Here is a 12,684-nt window from a genome sequence, read left to right as displayed (position 1 = left end):
GGTAGAAGCATACTATAAACCCGACAGCGGATAGGAACGGGGTATAAGATGGGGTACGATTTGCGACTGTAGTGGACATAAACACATCACCAGAATGGGGTTAGAGCTTGTTATCCTCTACACAAATGGAATATGAAAACCAACAACATGAACGCGACAACCTGACAAGGGAAAGAAGCGGCATCGGCTTTCATGCAATCCATAGCCGGCACATGTAGGTGTTTCCGATAAAAGTGTTGAGCTGATCTCGATTTCACCTGTACACCCCCCATTGCAAGGCACACATATCATTTACATTTTAAAGGACATGATATTTTTGCAGAAGCAAAGGTATTGACTCACAAAAGCGCTTTGCCGACATAAAACGCGTCGTATCCGGTTTTTGGTGGTTGTCATGAGCTCTCCGGTAGTGGGGATGAAGGGTCGCACATTGAAACACGAAGTACCGTGCTCGCAACTTCCAACCAACCTCCCATTACGCTACCTCGCTCCTATGAGCGCCCGACTGGCGGCGAACATCGCAGTCAGTAACGGGTCTGACCCATGTTCTTCCCAGGAATGGCAGGATGTTAACATGTTGTCGGTTCATGCCAACACGTGTGGAGACAGACTTGAAAAACCAACTGGGCAAGACCGTTACGAAGATTGCCCCAGGTTTTGTTGCTTGACGAGTTCCACACGTGTTGACATCATGCGACAGCATATCAATATCCTGCCACCCCTCGAAATAACATGGGACAGACCCGATCCTTAGTGCGAGGTCATGGTATCTTGAGCTTGGTTGGGAGTTGCGAGCACTGTACACTGAAACAGTCAACTTTTACAGCGGCAGCAAAGCCGTGTCTGTGTGCAAACATCGTCCTCGCCTCTCCGCTCTAGAGAAGGGGAAAAGAGAGTGGCAGGTGCACGCGTAGGTGTGGAAAGGGCAAGCAATGCTAGAGAGCGGCGGAGCAGGCGAGTTAAACGTAAGCACACATTAGGCAGTTTTAAAAATCGGAAGCGTTCCACAAGTATAGAACAGAACGCTTTCAAATCCAACACCAGGAACGCGATGCCAGCCACTGGAAAGGAATCAGCTGCATGGCCTACCATGCTTACGGAACTGCTATCGTAAAGACGCGGCCACTGTCGCGCTCTGCTTCGCTCTTCCGGCCTGCCGCCAGCGCCGAGATTCCTGTGACGGCGGAGTATCGTTTTGGAGCCGCGGGGAGCGCCACGCAGCGTGGACGAGCGGACGACGTAGGGCAACCAGGAACGCGCCGCGCTTCTGACTCGGAGCCTCGTTGAGATGTTTTCTCTGTGTGTGTGTGTTTTTTTTTTTCTGCGACTAGGCCTTTTCTCGCAACGATATTCGTGCTTGTCTAGCCCATGGTAGAGGAGGCGTGCCGAATGCGCTCATGACTCTCACGAGCACATGTCTACTTTGAGCGCTGTGTGGTCAGCGGTGTCACACCAGTTTTACCGCAAGACTCTCCAACAATTTCCTGTGACGTTGATCTTGATGGTAGATAGAGCAGTTGCCGTCTTCGTGTCGTTTATGAAGCTTTGGAGATCAAACTGCGTTTATGACGAGACACAACGTAGGCTTCGGCACCACGTCCTGCGCTCACTGTCGGTCGCACGTTGGATGCATCTTCATGCGACTATGTGGGCAAATTTGGCTGGTTCCCGGTCTGTTTAAGGGAAGGGTAGGCAGGAAACACCGATGCGACCGCTGCAGACAGTAGAGTTCTTTTTCCTCCTGGCCTAAAGTCGTCTGCTTTGAAGTGCTGGGAACAAACGACAGGGCATAGGACGGGTACCCAGCGCGTTCCTTTTCGCTCACCTTCACCCGATACTCCGTTGAGGCATGCATCCCGATATCACGGTACGATAAGCCTGAACGTGTCCTCTGTGTCGACAGGCACAGCGGCACCGAACAGTGTTTCGGCATATTCTGCGTCGTCTCCAACGAGGACCACTGCTGCCGCATTTCCACATGACTTAAGTAGCCGTCAGGCACAAGCAGACGCTCAGAACCTCAAAACAAAGTACGGAATACGAGCAGCACGTGAAGAAAACCAGCTGATATGCGCTTCCTGCCCGTCCGCACGTCCGCGCAGCGCTGTGCAGCGCCCCCGCGGCGGAATGCCGAAACTCTACAATCAGGGCTCCCCTATCGTTTCCCTAAAACGGCGGGAGGCCGGAGTGAAGCCGCGCGCGCAAGTGGCTGTGTTAAGGGCGTTGCAATTTTCTACATCCCCTGTAATCCTTCCAATGGTCATAAACCTGACTATTGAAACGCCGCCGCGATAAATAAACGAAGGAAAGTGTGCAGTGTGACGCCATGGGGGGTGTGCATTCGGCACCTCGATTGCGACCTCATGTACAGTGGAGGCCAATACAGCATTAAGGGATCATGTCTTTGAAGGGGATATGAGACGCAGGCTGGCTGGTTGCATATAATGGAAGGAAAACCCGAGACGAGGGAAAGACGTACGAAGAGAGTTGTTGTCTTAGCTCTGTGCGTCTCTTCCTTGCTTTGGAGTTCCCTTCGAGTAATTAAGAACAAACAAAAAAATCACCATACCCGTTGGTGCACTGCCAAATGCGTACGAAACGCGATAGCATTCCAGTAGACGAAGGCCTGACCTTGCGCATTGACCGTACATGATTTCCTTGCGGCGCAACCGCAAATATTTTTCAGACCATAAAGCCATCATATACACTATATAAATTGACTGTGGATTGTAAATAGATATGTACTGTACGAAATAAAGAAACGAGTTTTGTTTGATACATGTCGGAATTTTCTTTTGCCCGCTTCTGGCGCAAGCAGGTCCAGCTTTCGGCGCTAACATCGTTCCACACTTCCGCTCCATTCAAAACAGCGTCAAGCTGCTGCATAGAGTGGATCGCCCCCGAGACAACGAAAAGTGGTTCCTGACATCAAAAGCAAATTTTACCTGACTACACTCATTGACTGTGCGCTTGAGAATGCTCGCACAAGAAACACGAAAGTTGGGACGTTCTTGTAGGTATTTCTTTCGCAGTCTTAACTTCCCAAAATCTGGTAACGTTTAACGTTTCCCACTGCGGTAAAATGGTGTTTGCCAGTGTAATGCCGCTATGGGGAAAATTACAACGAGTGCTTCGACTTCAAGTTGAGAAGGCGGTATATACATCGCAGAGCAAATCACGACACGGCAAACAGTGAGCAGAGCAAAGCTTAGGACGTTCCAGGAACAAACGGCGCCCAAATACTGTTGTCAATGACTTCGTGGAAGATTGTTGTCTGGCGTGACATGTGTGGTACGAAGCGAGGTTCAGTGCAAAGTTTGCAAGGGCTGGTGACGTTGGGATTGTACTATCAAACGCCTATTCACTGTCTGCCGTGACAGCACGGCAAATCCCCGATTCATCCCTTATCCAACGCCAAATAGTTTGAACACCCGCAGCCTGTTGCTACGCGCCCTCGAGTTTTGCACATACTGAAACACTCACACTGCCGTTGCATATTAAAACTTCTTGGCCATATTGTCATGAACTATTCTCGTCATTTTTATTCCACAATATCCAGCGGGATCAACAGTGCAGCCAGTTCACTGGAACACCTATACCACCATGTACGTTTCTAATTGGGACGGTTTTCTTTAAAAAAAAATATTTAAACTTGCCCCCATCCACACTCTAAGAAAAAAAGGAGTACTTTTACTCCTTTTGGGGAGTAATTGCATTGCCACAAAAAATAGTCCCTTTAGGGAGTAAATGCACGGGAGTAAATGAATGTCACAGAGTGAAGACCGCGTTTCACGCGATGTTGTAAGGAGTCCCAGGTACATAATTGGTGCGCATGCATGAAAATACTTTGAAGCAAACCGTCAGCCGTGATATATCGAGTGATAGAAAATCTTGCGACACATGTAGGGCGCAATTTGCGAAGAAAGGTGCGCTAACTGTTTCTTACTCTGTGTGGCTGGAAAATTGCTACTTAGCCTGAGTTATACAGCCTTATGTCGCTCAAATTGACCAAGAGCACATATTTACGTAGACTGTTGCATTCAGGAGACCATTCGCGAAGTTTAGTGACAATTTACAGTCCTGGGGAGTAAATGTCGGGACTAAATGTTGGTGTAGGGGACTAAAATGGGGAGTAATTGCAGACTAGGGGAGTAGAAGCTGCAATTACTCCCCGTTTTACTCCTTTTTTTCTTAGAGTGCACTACGAGGGAGAAACGCGCTGAATGTCTGTTCCATTCGACAAGAAAATGTTTGCGAATTGATGAGAAGACCAAACCAACACAATCCGACCATAAAAATAGGAAAGAACAGTGGGGTTAGGCAAAATTAACAAAACAAATAAAGGGGACATCACGAAAACTGGAGATCGGTGAACGCAGCCTGGTCCAAGTTGTCCTGTGCATAGAGTCACTAAATGGGGAGTAGAGTAGCGACATCGAGTCAGGCCGGTGAGCGAGCCCGCCATCTTGGTTCCGCTGAGGCTGCATCGCCTAGCAATGCGACGCCGATGGCCCCCTTCACCGCCAGACAACTGCGCGCAGCCGAGCCAGCTCCCGACCGAGAAAACGGGCTTTGGATGGAGGGGACTCCATATGGACGGCGCGTTTATGGAAAGAGAAACCAACTTATATCTAAACTGGTAGCGAAAACAAGCCAGAATACCAAATCAGACCCATCGGCAAGGCTATCATCATGAGACGCGAGCGATCCTGGGTGTTGGTAGTAGAGGCACGATCGTAAAAAAAAATAAAAGCTTTACAACATGGGCGTGTCGTATGTGTGTACTAATAGGTTAGTCATAATTTCAATGTAGAAGGAACTATCTGTTTGCCACTCGTGTACATATACGAAATCATCTACCACCTGAGTAGGTTACCGTATCCTGCTCCCCTGCGCATGTGTCACAGTGGGCGTGTTTATCCGTGCATCTCTATCCGTGCCGTGTGCCCGTGCATTGTAATACGAAGTTCGTACACCTTTTGGGCTAAACAGGAAGCGGCGTTCGCATCTCGGAGCTGTAGACCAAGATCAACACGTGTGAACAGATGAAAACAATGCCATCCCCCGTTGCTGGCTCCGCGAAAAAAAAAAAAAAAAAAGATGAATTCGTCATAGCACGGCCGGCCAAGATGGCGTGAGTGCTAGCAGGAATCAACTGTGAACCAATGATGCCGTGTTATTTTTTTCTCCAATGAACCCATTATAGCCATTCATTGAAGAAATGCAAAAGACTAATATCGCTGTGTGTGCAGCTCGAAGCAGAGTTAAGTTGAACGCGCCTCCGACCTGCGGAGCGGGAAGAGAGCCACCCTAGCGGCGCTTACGAGAAATAAAGGGAAATAGTGTTTCGAGTGTCCCACTTGTACTGCGGGGGTGTCGCTATGTCGCTGTCGGGGGGGTCGCTATGAGCTGTTGACTCTGTACCGCATTACCGTCAGCTGTTATCATCGCGACGTTTGTTTGGTTTTGCGGCGATTAAGTAGAGGTGTATGTTGGCCGATATCGCGAGCATGTGATGCCGTTATCTCATTGATAAATGCCGAAGGCGGTCGCGTTCGCTGAGTGTGTCATTTTCAGCATTGTGATAAAACAAATGAGGATGCAAGGACTCTAGTGTTAATTTGTTGGACTTACAATGAATTAGGAAAGAACTGAGCTGACCTGTAATGATTACAAACGGCGCTAGCCAACTCGATTTGTCGAGCGTCACAGAGATATCATATAAATGAGGTAATACCATCGCATCCTTGCCATATGGGTCAGCATACACCTCTACATATTTGCCACAAACCCAAACAAACGTCGCGATGATAACAAGAGCTCATGGTAATACAATGCCGAGTCAACAGCTTAAGGCAAGGTAGGTACCCCCGCAGCACAAGTGGAACGGTCGAAACACTATTTCCCTTCATTTCGCCTGAGTGCCGCTAGGGTGGCTCTCGTCCAGCTGCACAGGTCCGAGGCGCGTTCAAGTTAACTGTGCTTCGAGCTGTACATATACCCCTAGGTAAGAAATGGACCTCAAGTGAACATTCCTAATTTCTGTGTGGTCATCACGATGCCCTTCTGTTTGGAGTTGCCAAAATCTGTGATAACAGTATGCATTTCGAATCGATATGTGTCATCAAACCTCATATGACTTATTTTGCTCTGTTCTTGTCTGACATTGTCGCCCTGGGTGATTAGTAAGTTTCATTAAAGGTACTGTAAAGCAGTAGACAAGCATGATATGCCGGTGATGTGACTAGAGAGTTTGTTGCTTCTAAATACCATATGCGGAGCCATACGACCGACAACGAGCTACAAATATTTTTAACTTGCCATGAAAAATGCCGCGTAGTGGAGCGGTGCGACGCCTGGTGTCAAACAACCCCTTGTACAGCGGGCAACACTGAACATTGGTATTACACACTATTACATCGGAACTTCGTTATTTTAGTAACCATATTATTAGCTTCCCTGTTTACCTATGCATTCTGAAGCCCCTGTTAACAGTGTTTTTTGCGAAGTAACCCAGCGCTGGACGCTGGCGATGGAGGCTCTCCCTACTTCTCTGCTACGCCTGCACGCTCCTTCTGTTCGCGGCCTCTTTCGAACGAACAAACTCTTTCTGTGAACCTCTGTGAACAAACAAGTCCTGACGCTGTCTGGCTGCTTGAACGTCTGACACATTTTTCATCAACGGCTCAGCATTTCATTTCAGTTCGCTTATCCGTTTACCCTCAGATGAGGATCGTTGTGGGGATTGCAGGGGCGGATTTTATGGTGGATTGTGGTGGATTGTTTCGTCGGGCCCAGTGTTATACGCACGCAATGTGGTTGCCGCCGTACGTGGCAGGAGTACGGATTCATTTCGAATACCTAGTACAGTGTTGCCTGTAATCTTTAATTGTAATTTTCTAATTAATTGCACAGTCGATTGGAATAAAACTTGCGCAGTTTTTGTCCTGGTGGCTTGGACTATTGAATAGCCACACTAAATGACATTTTTATTTGTGCTGCTTTACAGTACCTGTAAGGAAAGGGAATACAACGCAACGGAAGTGTGCGAATGTGAACGTGCCATGTCTAATTATGCACTGCTTACTATTCATAATCCTGATATCTCTGACATCATTTAGTTACAACCGTAGTAGTCCGCGCAACAGATGGATGGCGCTGACCGTCTCTATCATGGTGTCATTCTGAAGACACAGGGACCTGCGGGAGTTACGATGCCTGCTTATATACACCTTGGAGAAACCACGTGACACGATTGGCCCAATCGCGGACACCGAACGGCGACTCCGGCGCGCAAAAGGAATGCTATACTCTGCGACCCTATAAAGTAACTCTAGCCCTGTCAACCATACAAACATCCACGTTGGATATGTTGCGCATTGCCAAGCTGTGTGCGGAGGGTCTTGACGAAGAAACACACCTAACCACGTGCTGTTCGCGTGTAGCATCCCGCAGTACACTGCGACCGCAGCATAGTACTTACATATGACACTTCTCGATTTGTGAGAAAGATGTCAGATGATTTTTTGACGACGTTAGCCTATTGGAGTATGGGATGCGGCCGTCACTCTTGTACCATTCGTCATGACTGGTCGTACATTAATCCTTGGATGGCTCCTCACTCGAGTAAGCAGGAAGAGCGAGAGAGAGAGAGAGAGGGGGGGGCAGGGTCGTGCCCTAGGGTCCCGCACGACATAAGGCCCGTCGTAGTCATATAAGGGCGTAACGCTTATACTGCGTTATCGAGACGTGAAAAGGGGGCCCGGAGCCCGTAAAATCTCTCGCTGGCCCTGTGCATGCGTACATGTACTGGACGTTCTAAAGCCTGCCAAGTGACTTCTGCACTTACCGTATTTGTCCACCCTGAAGGTCGTCGTGTAGTTCTGTTGATTCTGCAATATATATATCATGCGATATGTGGAGCAGTATATATATAATGTGCGAACAGTCACTCGTATGCACAGGGTGTACAACCTAACGTAACAAAAATTGTGTTAAAAATATTCAATGTGTCAACAGTATGCAGTCAACGCTATTCATATCAGGGACGATTTTGACATGGCGTCTGAGCACTTCTCTCAAATTTAACTGAAGATAAATTTATTTTCCCAAATGAACGCTCAAATTGGCCAAGCCATACTCTTTCAACGGAAACGGAAAGCGCACGCCGGATTCATCTCATTCTATTGCAAGATACATGCTACAATAAGCTACATATGTACATGTGCTACTTGCTACTGCTACAATAGTAACAGCCGGAATAAAATAAGGAAACTCGTCGTTTCGAGGCGCCTAAATTACCGGCGGCGCTCATATATCGGAAAAAAAAGAAGAAGAAAAAAAGAAATGAACAGCAATGCGGAGGAAACCGTGTACCTGCCTTCTCACGTTCCCGTTCCCAAGCTTTATTCGGAAGTAGGTTTAGGTGCGCACCCAGAGGGTGCTAAACGAACTCCCGAGTAACTCGACCCGGTTTTGAAACACTGCTTCCAATAGAATGGTGCTCCCGAGATAACTTGAGCAGGTTTAGGAACCCAAAAGTTAACACCCAAAGTTATCTGAAATAAGAGAGAGAAGGAAATACGAATGGGCGTGTGACCGTTTTTCTTCCGCAGCATCTTGCATTCATTTTACCAGGGGCTGTGCTTGGCCTGCAATATGCGCGCCTGGAAAAGATGTCTTTCGCAATTCTTACTCTTCAGCTATAAACAAAGCAGTAGGGAATGTATTTTACAATGCGATGGGGCCAATTCGACGTGGGCTTTACATTTCTGTAATAACGAAAGAAAAAAAAAAAAACGTGAGGTTGACTTGGCAAATTTCGGAAAAAAAATCAATTTCTCGCGTAACAGTTACCAGAAGTCATGGCAATATCCCCGCGAGTTAAATAGCGTTGACCATATGGTGTTCAGGCAAGTTGATTTGTAAGATGATTTTTTTTTTCGCTTCAGGTGGAGCACCCTCTATGTGTATCATGTATAACAATGTGTACATAGAAGAGATACGCACCTATCAGTACGCGAACAACCCACATTAAATGCAAAATCCTAACAACAAATACTGGAATTGCTCCCTCCATGCTTTCCTATCCTTTTGTATTTTTGTAACCCGATCTGATTCCACTGATTCCAAGATGGCTGTAGAACACTCAAACGCTAAAAAACAATATGACACTGAAGGTGTCCAAGTGTAATATGAACTTAATAAGTACAAGCTTTAGCGTGATGAAGCGTGGTCCACCACGCGAAAGCCCCTACATATTAAGTACATAGTAAACTAGGAAACCTTCAGTGTCATATTGTTTTCAGTGCTCTACAAAATAGTTTCTGCGCTGAACCATCGGTGCCCTCCTTCGAATTTTGTGGGCCAGTTCGTCCAGTCAGGTTATTCAGCTGAGTTCCTTAGGTAAGTGAGAGGTTCGCGCATAATAGAATCACGTTGCACCTTCAGACATTGAGGATAAACACACATGGCTGGATTCGGTTTGTATCGTTGTATTACGTTAGTATGACCGGAGCAATATCATGGCCAGCAGCGAATATTAGAGGGCAACCGAACTTTTAGTGTCACCTGTTTTTTTGTTTTTTTTGTTGTTGTTCTTTTCTAAGCATCGAGACGCTTACAACAAGGCGATTTACATGCACGTCAACAAGAGGGTTGAAGAGGGGTAATTGGCCGCACTATATACTTGAGTGGAACTGCAGCAAGAGACGCGAACCTGTCGTTTGTGTTGTAAGCCACTTGTCCACGTCTCTTGCTGCAGTTCCACTCAAATAGATGCACGTCGATGGCTTGTACAACATCGGCCATCGTTTTCAACTACATTCAATAGTGCTGCTGCTAACCCTCCCCCTCTTGGGGTGCACGTCCGTGACTTCCCTGCATGCAAAATTCAAGCGTGTGCAGTTCAACCAGTCGTACTGCAGGCTTCCGCAAAAAGCATTCACCCGAAGGTTTCGAATTTATTTTCTCGTGATGATCGAGACATCCATTCCTTAACAGCGCTGGATTTGCCATCTGTGTACTACAGAATGAAGATGAGGGGAAACAGTCAGCATCCAGGTAGAGGAAATACAAAAGAGAATCAACGATGAACACTTCTTGTTTAATGAACATTAGCTTTCATGTAGAAGCCTACATTTCTTCAGGTGTAATGGTACAACATAGAAGGTATAACATGTGTTGTATCATAACAGCTGAAGAAACGTAGACTACTACATGAAAGCTAGCGTCCATTAAAGAAGTGTTCATCGTTGATTCTCATCTGTATACTAGGTAAAAAGAATTTAACAAACTTTTCGGCTACTCAACTGACGCGCGTTTCTCGATTGCGCTTCTTCTACAATGTACAAGACATTAAAACCTCATCAGACATCCCCAAATATGCGAACCGTAAGACTCATTTGTAGCGCTCTGCGAGACGGGCATTTACGCGTCTTCCCACTCCATCTGGTCGTCTTGTTGCCATACATTCCTTCACATACAGCAAAGATATGGTGAGACGTACTTCCACAAAAGTAAATGTACTTCGACCTTCCAGATGTAAGACTAACCTTGTAGCCGTGCAGGGCAACAATCGTCCAGTCTCCCAGCATGGTTCCGTCGCGAAGCTCCAGCTCACGACTGAAAATAGGAGTGTCCCATGGACGAAGGATGTGTTCCTCGACTACGATTCCCTGTGGGCTCTGCAGACGGAAGAAAATAGTCAATCGCTATATCACCATTATTTGGAGAACCCCTACGTGGACTGTTGTCCTTGTTCTATGAAGCAGGAAATACAGCAAAAAAAAAAAAAGCATGAGTGGTGGGGCCTTCATTGTGACGCCATCATTATTATGCCACGGGTCAAGATCACTGCGTTGAACTGCTCCGAGTTGCTAAGTCACATGCCAGATACACCAGAGACAGAAGCGAAATGACGCTGACAAGCTGGTGATGCATGACTGCGAAGTAAGACCAAGAAGGAACGAGAATTTGTCTGATCTCCTTGTCTCGGGTCTTACTTCACAGTCATAGAACATAGCCTCCGGTATATAGTCGTGGCACTGCCCATGATTGTGTGACCAACAACGGCAACCTGTGACCACCAGCGCGTGGATCGCGTCCACCAATTGAGCCTCTGTATGCAATAATAAGTCAGCTTATCTCCTTTTGAGCGTTTTTGTTGAAATGACGTCTACATACGAGTATGCACCTACCTGAGAGAATTTAGAACCATACTGCAATTTGTTCACCCGCTACAGGAGGGTAAGAAACGCGAAGTGCATGTGTGTCCATAGGGCATACAGCCAGATCGGGTCCTTTATATCTACCCATGCATAAAAATGACGTCCGACGTCACGTGACTGTGTCAGGAGTGCTACTGAGCATGTAACAAAAACAAAAAGAAACGCGTGCACTAGGTTAATAAGTCATGTTATGCTGGTCATCTAGGACATTATTTTCAAGACTGTGATCGTTTAGCAGCACGATAAGCCCAACCCAGGGCTGATCCCCTACACACAGGTGACTTCACCCTGCCTAGTTTCGCCCTTGTTTCAGCCATCAAAGACTGGATCGTGGGAACTGTCGTTTTCTGCTCCAAAACCCTGCGCATGCGGTGTTACATTGAAAAAGGGGATATGTCATGCTCGTTGATTTTGTTCAACTTCTGCTAAGTCACACACCCCAAGAACGATGTCATCAAGACGCGGATGTAGAGTACACGCATTCATATATGTTGCTCATTTTGCTTTTGCATTATTCGAGGAAACCCAGCTGTAATTACTTTACCGAATATTCACTTGGAGTTTTCTCGTTTTGGTATTTTTCGACTCATACCGTTATCGCCTTGATTTGTTTGCACATGGCGGTGGGTGCGCTCTGAAACTGTTGTCAATTTCTTGGTATTTCACAACTGGCGCAAACCAGATCGCGCGGATTGTACTAATTCTGGCGCACGAGGTGTCGTCCAAGCTTTCAACGAAAGTTTACGGAACACGCGAGCAGCGTACTTTCTTTTCAACGCAGGCTGAAAAACAAAATCCATATATTTTTAAAAAGCTCCTCTCCAGAGGGCTTTTTTGGATACATCCCGGATATTTTTTTGTTGAATATATAGAAGGCTATACAAGCGTGACACAGAGTAAAAACAAATGCGCTTTGCTGTTCTTCATTTCGGGTGACCTGTCATAGTTTCTGTTTACGGAACTGCCCTTCTCTGCAACATCGTGTCAGTTCCTATTGCTTTCCGAAAAGTGGAGTTCCATGCACGCGTCATTCAATGGTGTGGATCCCACACTGGATTAGCAGGATTAGCACAACTGGATTAGCAGTCGTGTTTCGGCGCAATTCAGTTACAGTGCCTCCATGAAGCGGAAGAAAGTGCCTTCCTGAATGGGAAGAATTAGAAGAATGCGGGGAAAAGTTAAATCTGAAAAGTTATAAGGTTAAAAAGTTACAAACTTACGGAAGTCTAAAGTTAGGGTCCTGGGCTTTTGCAAACGGGCAACACTACGAGAAAATAAACTGGGAATCTTCCGTGTGACATTGAATTCAGATTGTCTTTCAGATCCCATCTGGAGGAAACCTCTAAAAAATCCGGATAAATTTGTGCGGATAAAATTTTAAGAAATCCACGTGGATTAAATCCAAACAACCCTGCTTTAGTGCGACGCCCTCGAGGCTGGGGAAGCGGTCTCGTTC

General features: G+C 46.6%; 1 protein-coding gene across 1 annotated transcript in view; it reads right to left on the bottom strand.

The window, feature by feature from the left end:
- The window catches only part of LOC135395258 (complement C3-like), a 126,747-nt gene that overhangs the window by 105,926 nt on the left and 8,137 nt on the right, over positions 1-12,684 (bottom strand). The window contains exons 4-5 of the mRNA XM_064626501.1: positions 10,554-10,685; positions 7,850-7,892 (exon numbers count right to left, since the gene is read on the bottom strand). Of these exons, the coding sequence (XP_064482571.1) occupies positions 7,850-7,892; positions 10,554-10,685 (175 nt within the window). The remainder of the gene's footprint in view (positions 1-7,849; positions 7,893-10,553; positions 10,686-12,684) is intronic.

Source organism: Ornithodoros turicata, chromosome 1 (assembly GCF_037126465.1).
Source record: "Ornithodoros turicata isolate Travis chromosome 1, ASM3712646v1, whole genome shotgun sequence".
NCBI classification, from domain to species: Eukaryota; Metazoa; Arthropoda; class Arachnida; order Ixodida; family Argasidae; genus Ornithodoros; species Ornithodoros turicata.
This window is presented reverse-complemented; position numbering and strand designations above follow the sequence as displayed.